The sequence below is a fragment of the Nicotiana tomentosiformis genome, chromosome 11, assembly GCF_000390325.3.
Source record: "Nicotiana tomentosiformis chromosome 11, ASM39032v3, whole genome shotgun sequence".
NCBI classification, from domain to species: domain Eukaryota; kingdom Viridiplantae; phylum Streptophyta; class Magnoliopsida; order Solanales; family Solanaceae; genus Nicotiana; species Nicotiana tomentosiformis.
Genome location: NC_090822.1, coordinates 58,070,714 through 58,080,146, shown reverse-complemented (window position 1 = coordinate 58,080,146; position 9,433 = coordinate 58,070,714). Strand labels below are relative to the sequence as shown.

The window sequence follows — 9,433 nt, the reverse complement described above, 5'->3', positions numbered from 1 at the left end:
CTTTTATTTTAGACATGGTTTCTGGAAGCAATGTTGTTCAAATATATATGCTTTAATTCTAGTTACGTTAAGTCGTAAAATTTCGCAGTTAAATTATTCCTTTAGGTAGGATTCAACTAGAATAAGAAAAAAGCAAGAAAAGTGAAAGTGTCCCTCTGTTTTGGTTAGTTTCTGGCGGCCGAAAGATAAACGTATTAGTAAGGAGAAGGAGAAAAGGAAACATATTTTGTTTCATTTACATATTTTGGACTAAACAAAAACACACACGAAAATATAGTAGTACATTTTGTTTTCTTCATAAACTGGGTATATAAAGTGGCAAAAGAAACATCAGGCTAGGAGGACTAAAACTAAGATGCAAATCACTTTAGAGATGAATTTGCTAATTATGCTGCTCCTTTTTCTTTTTTTTGCATATTGCATTTTGTACAGAACGTCTGATGGTATTGACTGTTGAGCATCGCTGCAGGTTTCTCCTCACTGTAGCTTTAGATTCTTCAGAAGCCTGTTCAGTAAAAAAAAAAAAGAAAAAAAAATTAGGATGAATAGATCAACATTATTCATTTATTAAAAGACTAATACTTTGTTTAATTGAAGAAAACTTTTTAACTAATGGCCCAAGCCTAAGGCAGTAGGATATTATCAACTTGCGTTCAGAATTTCTGCCAACTGGATCAGAAATACCCCTTATTCCTCATGCTTTTGTCATCTTCTTACATTGCATTGCAGAGAAAAAGGGGCAGCATGTATAGAAGATATATAGCCTACTTGTGCTAATTAAGAAATGTAAGATAATACGCTTTTTTATAATAAGCTAAATATGAATGTGACAGGCAGGACTTATTGCATGTGGATGTCCAAATCATCATCCTTCCAAGGAGACGGGATTGATTTTTGAAGAAAAGAGAGGCACCGACCTAAAAACATGCTGATACAGTGTAAAGATTTTTATATTATATATATTAGTGAAATTAAACTTATGATAGCTTTAGCTGGTTAGTTAATATTTTTACCAGGTTATACTATCAATTAAGGCTTATATAGAATTTTCTAAGCTAGGTAACCTAATTGTCTAAATATTTTTTGTATTGACAGCGTATAACACTCAAACTTATCTATTCCGCGTAAACACTCCTGAAATCATCTTTACAATGCCACACTCCTGAGTTGCTTAAAGGGTTAGCAAGGAATGTAAGGAGCCAATAAAATATTTGTAGCATCATGTGGCGATACTTATCAAAACAATAAAAAATTGTTAAACAACAGTGTTTTGTATAATATATTGGTCCAAGATTAAGATGTATATATAGGACCATATGCATGTGATATTATTCTTAAGCAAGTAGGATTAGATTTCATGTTATCAGTTGGAAGCTCAATAGACGTTAAAAGGTAAAATTACATCCTTCACTAAGATATCTGCAAATCAAATAGTATAAGCATATACGTGAAGTTGACAGTTTTGTCTTTCCTTAGACTATAGGTGTCTGATTTACAGTATACTTAATTCAATGAGGAAATCATGTTTAGCCTTAGTTGTTGCAAGGGCCGGGGCTGAGATTTTACAGTACCTCTGTTCATTAGCATAACCTCTGACATTGGTTTGAGCAGGCTTGTATTTGGGCAAAGGTACTTGGTCATTTTTTATTTGCATAATATCCTTGAGAAGCAGCTCATAGTGTCTCCTCACTTCCTCTGCTGATTTCCCTCCTACACTCCTCGCAATGTTATGCCAGCGATCCGGAGTATCCCTGTCATATAATGCCAACGCCTCCTCAAATCTCTTTTTTTGCTTTGTTGTCCATGAAGCCATCACATATAAGTAATTTTAAGTTAAAAAAAAAAAAAAAAGACTGAGATGATATGGGAAAGAGAGTGCTAAACTAGCTCCTTATAAGCTGGAAGAGAAAGGTTTTGGATTCTGAAAGTTGGAGAATATTTATTCTTTTTCTTTGAGGGGATGTACACATATTCTTTATTCTTGTGCTTTAAGGGCAAATGGGAAGAGGAGGAGGGAGAATATGTAGAAAGGACATACTACTTTTAATCAGATCTTGCAAAGTCCCTTTCTTGTCGTTTATAATATCATCAGCAAGTGGATCACCTAGCTAAGGATTAGATTCCTTAAGTGCAGAGTACAGTATCAGTACAACCGACCCCATGTACTGGTAAGTGTCGAGTCTAACCTCGACGAAGTAGTGACGAGGCTAAGGCAAGGCACCTACAAATTAACCTGTACAATTTAACATTGCATATACAAATAATAGTAATGAAGAGCTATACAAGAATTATCGGGAAGGGAATACATACTGGGGGGAAATACGAAGTAAAGAGCTACAGCAGAATGAGAACTGGAACAACCAATAGAACATGAATCAACAGGAGCACAAATACAGTAAAGAAAAAATACACGGCATCACCCTTCGTGCTTTTACTCTCAATCTCACCATAAAATCAATAGAAATAGCACAACATCACCCTTCATACATTAACTCTCATATCATGGCACGGAATTACCCTTCGTGCATTAACACTCACAATATGGCACGATATCACCCTCCGTGCTTTTACACTCACAATATTGAACGGCATCACCCTTCGTGCTTTTACACTCATAATATGGAACGGCATCACCCTTCGTGCATTAGCACTCTCCCTTACCATAATGCAATGGATAAACAACAACAGGGAGTTAGAATAACAAGTACAAACCTTACTTTAATATTTGGTTCCACAATATAAATCTCAACTTTGAAATAAATACTCAATTATCACCAAAAAATCTGTAAACGTGATAAGAACGATCAACTTAACAATACTAGTCTAAACATGTAACAATTAGGCATATGAAAGAGACAATATAAGAAACAAAATGGGAGAAAACAGGAAAAACAAGTAAATTGGCGGCGCATAAGTACTCGTCACCTCACATATACGCCGCTCACATGAATTTCACATAGCAAAAAATCCGGGGTTCCTAATTTTCTCAAGTGAGGGTTAGACACAACACTTACCTCGCTCTGAAGGCCACTTAATCCTCAATCATAACTTTTCCTTTGGAATTCACCTCCAAGCCACTCGTATCTATTAAAAAATAACTCAATAATATCAAATATTGCTAAAGGAATCAATAATATTGCATAAATTAAATTTCTCAAATTTTTCTCCAAAAATTCGAAAAATCGACCCCGGGCCCGCTTGGTCAAAACCCGAGGTTCGGATCAAAATCCATTTACCCATTCACCCCCGAGCCCGAATATGTAATTGGTTTTGGAATCCGATCTCAAATTGAGGTCTAAATCCCCAAATTTTCGAAATCTCTAGTTCCTGCCCTAACCCCTAATTCTACCATGATAACTCTTGATTTTAGGTTGATAATTCATGAAATGAAATGGGTAATTAAAAAAAAATGGTTTAGAATCACTTACCAACACTTTGGGAAGAAATGGCTCTTGAAAAATCGCCTCTCACCGTTTGGCTTTTGAGAAAAATGAATATTTTTGGCTAAATCCCGTGTTTGGATTCTGTTAAGTGCTGGGCGACAGTATGCATCGCATTCGTGAGGCCACTGTCGCGTTCGCGAAGAGCATTGGCTGCCAAGCCTTCGCGTTCGCGAGAACAGGCTCGCGTTTGCGCTGGTTACCCCATGGCCTTCGCGTTTGTGGGACATCGTTCGCGTTCGCGATGAAGGAACGACCAACCCTCCCCCAGGTCCCCAAGTGCTTCGCGTTCGCGATGAGCCGGTCGTGTTCGCGAAGGGTAATTCCCCCATCACTTCGCGTTCGAGACCAGGCCTTCGCGTTCGCGAAGAAGAAATTTCGACCTCACCAGTTTACTCTTCGCGAGAATACCTTCGCGAACGCGAAGAAGGACATGCCAGAACACCTGCTGCAGCAAAATACTAGATTTTCTAAGTCCAAAACATCCCGTGGCCTATCCGAAACTCACCCGAGCCCTCGGGGCTCCAAACCAAATATGCACACAAGTCTAAAAATATCATACGAACTTGCTCGCGCGATCAAATCGCCAAAATAACACCTAGAACTACGAATTTAGCACCAAATCAAATGAAATTCTCAAGAACACTTTAAAATTCCTATCTTCTCAACTAGACATCCGAATCACGTCAAATCAACTTCGTTTTTTACCAAATTTTACAGACAAGTCTTAAATATCATAATGAACTTGTACCGGGCTCCGAAACTAAAATACGGACCCGGTACCAACAATGTCCAACATCAATCAATTCTTAAAAATAAATAAATTTTCAGACTATTAATTTTCATTAAAAATTCATAACTCGAGCTAGGGACCTCCGAATTCGATTCCGGGCATACGCCCAGGTCCCATAATTCGATACGAACCCATCGGGACTGTCAAAACATAGATCCGGGCCCTTTTACCAAAAATGTTGACCGAAATCATCTAAAATCAACTTTTAAGGTATAAATTTTTATTTTCATCAATTTTCAACATAAAAGTTTTTCGGAAACATGCCCGGACTGTGCACACAAATCGAGAAGGGTAAAAATGAGATTTTTAAGGCTTAAGAGCGCAAAATCGAGTTCTAAAATATAAGATGACCTTTTGGGTCATCACATTCTCCACCTCTAAAACAACCGTTCTTCCTCGAACGGACATAGAAAAGTACCTGGGTTGGTGAAAAGGTGGGGATATCTACTCCGCATATCGGACTCGGACTCTCAAGTAGCTGCCTCAATAGGCTGACCTCTCCATTGCACTCGAATTGAAGGGTAACTCTTTGATCTCAACTGGCGAACTTGTCGGGCTAGAATAGCCACCGGCTCCTCCTCGTAAGTCAAATCCTTGTCCAACTGGACAGAGCTGAAATCTAATACATGGGACGGATCCCCTTGATACTTTCGAAGCATGGACACATGGAATACCGGATGAACAACTGCTAAACTAAGTGGCAACGCAAGCCTGTAAGCCACCTCTTCTACCCTCTCTAGAATCTCAAAAGGTCTGATATACCTAGGGCTCAACTTGCCCTTCTTTCCGGACTTTATTACACCTTTCATGGGTGATACCCGAAGCAGCACTCTCTCCCCGACCATAAATGCAACATCACGAACTCTGCGGTCGGTATAACTCTTTTGCCTGGACTGAGCGGTGCGAAGTCGATCCTGAATAATCTTGACCTTATCCAAGGCATCCTGTACTAAGTCTGTACCCGACAATCGAGCCTCTCCCGGCTCGAACCACCCAACTGGCGACCGGCACCGCCTACCATATAATACCTCATAGGGAGCCATCTGAATGCTCGACTGGTAGCTGTTGTTGTAGGCGAACTCTGCAAGGGGAAAGAACTGATCCCACGATCCTCCGAAGTCTATGACACATACACGGAGCATATCCTCCAAGATATGAATAGTACGCTCGGACTGCTCGTCCGTCTGAGGATGGAATGTTGTGCTCAACTCAACCCGCATACTAACTCATGTTGTACTGCCCTCCAGAAGTGCGAGGTGAACTGCGTACCTCGATCAGAAATGATAGACATGGGCACACAGGGAAGACGGACGATCTCACGAATGTAAATCTCTGCCAACCGCTCCGAAGAATATGTAACTGCCACAGGAATGAAGTGCACTGACTTGGTCAGCCTGTCCACAATGACCCAAATTGCATCGAACTTCCTCTGAGTCCGTGGGAGTCCAACAACAAAATCCATAGTGATACGCTCCCACTTCCACTCAGGAATCTCTAACCTCTGAAGTAAACCACCAGGTCTCTGATGCTCACACTTTACTTGCTGGCAATTTAGGCACCGAGCTACACATGCAACTATGTCTTTCTTCATCCTCCTCCACCAATAATGCCGCTGCAAGTCCTGATACTTCTTGGCGGCGCCCAGATGAATAGAATACCGGGAACTGTGGGCCTCCTCAATAATAAACTCACAAAGTCCATCCACATTAGGCACACAAATATGCCCCTGCATCCTCAAAACTCTGTCATCTCCAACAGTAACCTTCTTGGCACCACCGTGCCACACTATATCTCTAAGGACAAGTAAATGAGGGTCGTCATCCTACCGATCTCTGATATGCTAAAACAAAGAAGACCGAGCAACTGTACAAGCTAGAACACGGCTGGGCTCAGAAACATCCAACCTCACGAACTGGTTGGCCAGGGCCTGAACATCCAATGCAAGCGGTCTCTCCCCAACTGGAATATAAGCAAGGCTACCCATACTATCTGACTTTCTACTCAAAGCATCGGGCACCACATTGGCCTTCCCGGGATGATACAATATGGTGATATCATAGTCTTTCAATAGTTTCAGCCACCTTCTCTACCTCAAATTGAGTTCCTTCTGCTTGAACAAATATTGCAAGCTCCGATGATCCATGAATACCTCACATGGCATGCCGTAAAGATAGTGCCTCCAAATCTTCAGCGCATGAACAATGGCTATCACCTCTAGATCATGAACATGATAATTCTTCTCGTGAACCTTCAGCTGCCGCGAAGCATATGCAATAACCTTGGCACCCTGCATCAATACCGTACCAAGACCAATACGGGATGTGACACAATATACTGTATACGATCTTGAACCTGTGGGTAACATCAATACCGGTGCCGTAGTCAAAGCTTCCTTGAGCTTCTGGAAGCTCGCCTCACACTAGTCTGACCACCTGAATGGGGCACCTTTCTGGGTCAATCTGGTCAACGGGGTTGCTATAGATGAAAACCCCTCCACAAACCGACGGTAATAACCTGCCAATCCCAAAAAACTACGGATCTCTATAGCTGAGATGGGTCTAGGCCAGTTCTAAACTGCCTCAATCTTCCTAGGATCCACCTGAATACCCTCTGCTGATACAACGTGAGCCAAGAAAGCAACTGAAATCAACCAAAACTCGCATTTTGAGAACTTAGCATATAACTGGCTGTCTCTCAGAGTCTGAAGAATGATCCGAAGGTGCTGCTCATGCTGCTCTCGGCTGTGGGAGTAAACCAAGATATCATCAATAAACAGAATCACAAAGGAATCCAAGTAGGGCTTAAACACCTGATTCATCAAATCCATGAATGTTGTTGGGGCATTGGTCAGCCCAAATGACATCACTAGAAACTCATGATGCCCATACCGAGTCCGAAAAGCTGTCTTAGGAACATCGGATGCCCGAATCCTCAACTGATGGTAGCCAGATCTCAAATCAATCTTTGAAAACACCTTGGCACCCTAAAGCTGATCAAATAAATCATCAATCCTCGGTAATGGATACTTGCTCTTGATGGTGACTTTGTTCAATTGCCGATAATCTATACACATCCTCATCGATCCATCTTTCTTCTTCACAAACAACACTGGTGCACCCTAGGGCGAGACACTAGGTCTAATGAAGCCCTTATCAAGCAAATCTTGTAACTGTTCTTTCAATTCTTTCAACTCTGGCGGGGCCATGCGGTATGGCGAAATGGAAATGGGCTGAGTGCCCGAAGCCAAGTCAATGCAGAAATCAATATCCCTATCGGGTGGCATCCCCGGCAGGTTTACAGGAAACACCTCTGGAAACTCATGAACAACCGACACTGAATCCATGGAAGGAACCTCCGCACTAGAATCGCGGACATAAGCCAAATAAGCTAGACACCCCCTCTCAACCATATGCCGAGCCTTCACATAAGAGATAACCCTATTGGTAAAATGGCCAATACTCCCTCTCTACTCTAATCGAGGCAACCCCTGCAAGGCCAAGGTCGTCGTCTTGGCGTGACAATCTAATATAGCATGATAAGGTGACAGCCAATCCATACCCAGTATGACATCAAAATCAACTATGTCGAGAAGTAGAAGATCTACACGAGTCTCAAGACTCCCAATGGTGACCACACACGAATGATAAATACGATCTACAACAATAACATCTCCTACTGGTGTGGACACATACACAAGAGCACTCAAATAATCACAGGGCACAACCAAATAGGAAGCAAAATAGGATGACACATAGGAGTAAGTAGACCCCGGATCAAATAGAACTGAAGCATCTCTACTGCAAACTGAAACAGTACCTGTGATAACAGCGTCAGATGACTCGGCCTCAGGTCTGGCTGGAAAAGCATAACACTGGGGCTGGGCCCCACCACCCTAAACTACGTACTTGGGACGGCCTCTAACTGGCTGGTTTCCACCTCTAACTTCCTGACCTCCACCTCTAATAGTCTGACCTCTACCTCTAGCTGCCTGACCCCTGCCTCTGGCTGGCTGAGCAGGTGGTGCAGCAACTGGTGCAGGAACTATGGCACGAGAACTCTGATGTTGTGAGCTGCCCGTTGCCCGAGGGCAAAATCTAGCAATGTGCCTCGGATCACCACAAGTATAATATAACCTCGGCTGCTGTGATTGCTGACCCTAAAACTGACCCTGTCGACCTGAATAACCACCCTGATAGCTCTGGAGTGGAGGTGCACTAATAGGAGCTGGTGGTGCACTATAGGCTAGTTGGTCGGAATAAGGCATATGAGGACCACGACCACCTGAGGCACCGTGGAATGCCTGGAGTGCTGAATGAAACGGCCTGGGAGAATGGCCTCTACCAAAAGTACCCCTGCCTCTAGATGGGGCACCGCTGAACTCATCGGAATAACGAGGTCTCTTGTCAGACCCCTGACCTCCCTGAGTAAGAACCATCTCGACTCGTCTGGCGACATTAGCAGCCGCCTAAAAAGAAATCTCACTCCTAGTCTCCTTAGCCATCTGCAATCTGATAGACTGAGCAAGTCCATCAATAAACCTCTTCACCCTCTCTCTCGGTGGGAAGCAGAAGAATAGCATGACGGGCCAAATCCACAAAACGGGTCTCATACTGAGTAACAGTCATACTGCCCTACTAGAGATGCTCAAACTGACGGCGATGCTCCTCTCTCAATGTGATAGGCAGAAACTTCTCTATGAAGAGCTGAGAGAACTGGTCCCAAGTAAGAGCAGGCGACACAGCTGGTCTAGTCAACAAATAATCTCTCCACCATTTTTTGGCGAAACCAGTCATCTGAAATGCAGCAAAGTCGACCCCATTGGTCTCCACTATACCCATGTTCCGTAGAACCTCGTGACAGCTGTCAAGATACTCCTGGAGATCCTCTGAAGTAGCACCACTGAAGTGAACTGGGAAGACCTTGGTAAACCTGTCCAATCTCCACAAAGCCTCAGAAGACAAAGCTGACCCATCATCGGTCTGTGCCGCATCAACCGGTTGAACTACTCCGACTGGCTGAGCTGTTGGAGCCTGATACGGGAGAGCTATCTGCTCCAGAACGGGAGTAGTTGGAGTCTAGGCTCCTCCTCCAGCCTGAGAGACTACTGGTGCCATGGGAAATGCGCCAGTCTGGGCCACACTCTCCACAAGGCCCACCAAATGGACCAAAGCGTCCTGAAGTACTGGGGTGGCAATGAACC

General features: G+C 43.1%; 1 protein-coding gene across 1 annotated transcript; it reads right to left on the bottom strand.

Moving 5' to 3' along the window:
- Positions 1–398: 398 nt before the first annotated feature.
- Positions 399–1,941, bottom strand: LOC104102005 (protein RADIALIS-like 5). Its single transcript, XM_009609586.4, has 2 exons — positions 1,572–1,941; positions 399–505 (listed from the first exon to the last, which is right to left on the bottom strand). Exons 1-2 carry the CDS (start codon positions 1,811–1,813, stop codon positions 478–480), a joined length of 270 nt encoding a protein of 89 aa, XP_009607881.1. The 5' UTR covers positions 1,814–1,941; the 3' UTR covers positions 399–477.
- Positions 1,942–9,433: the final 7,492 nt, after the last annotated feature.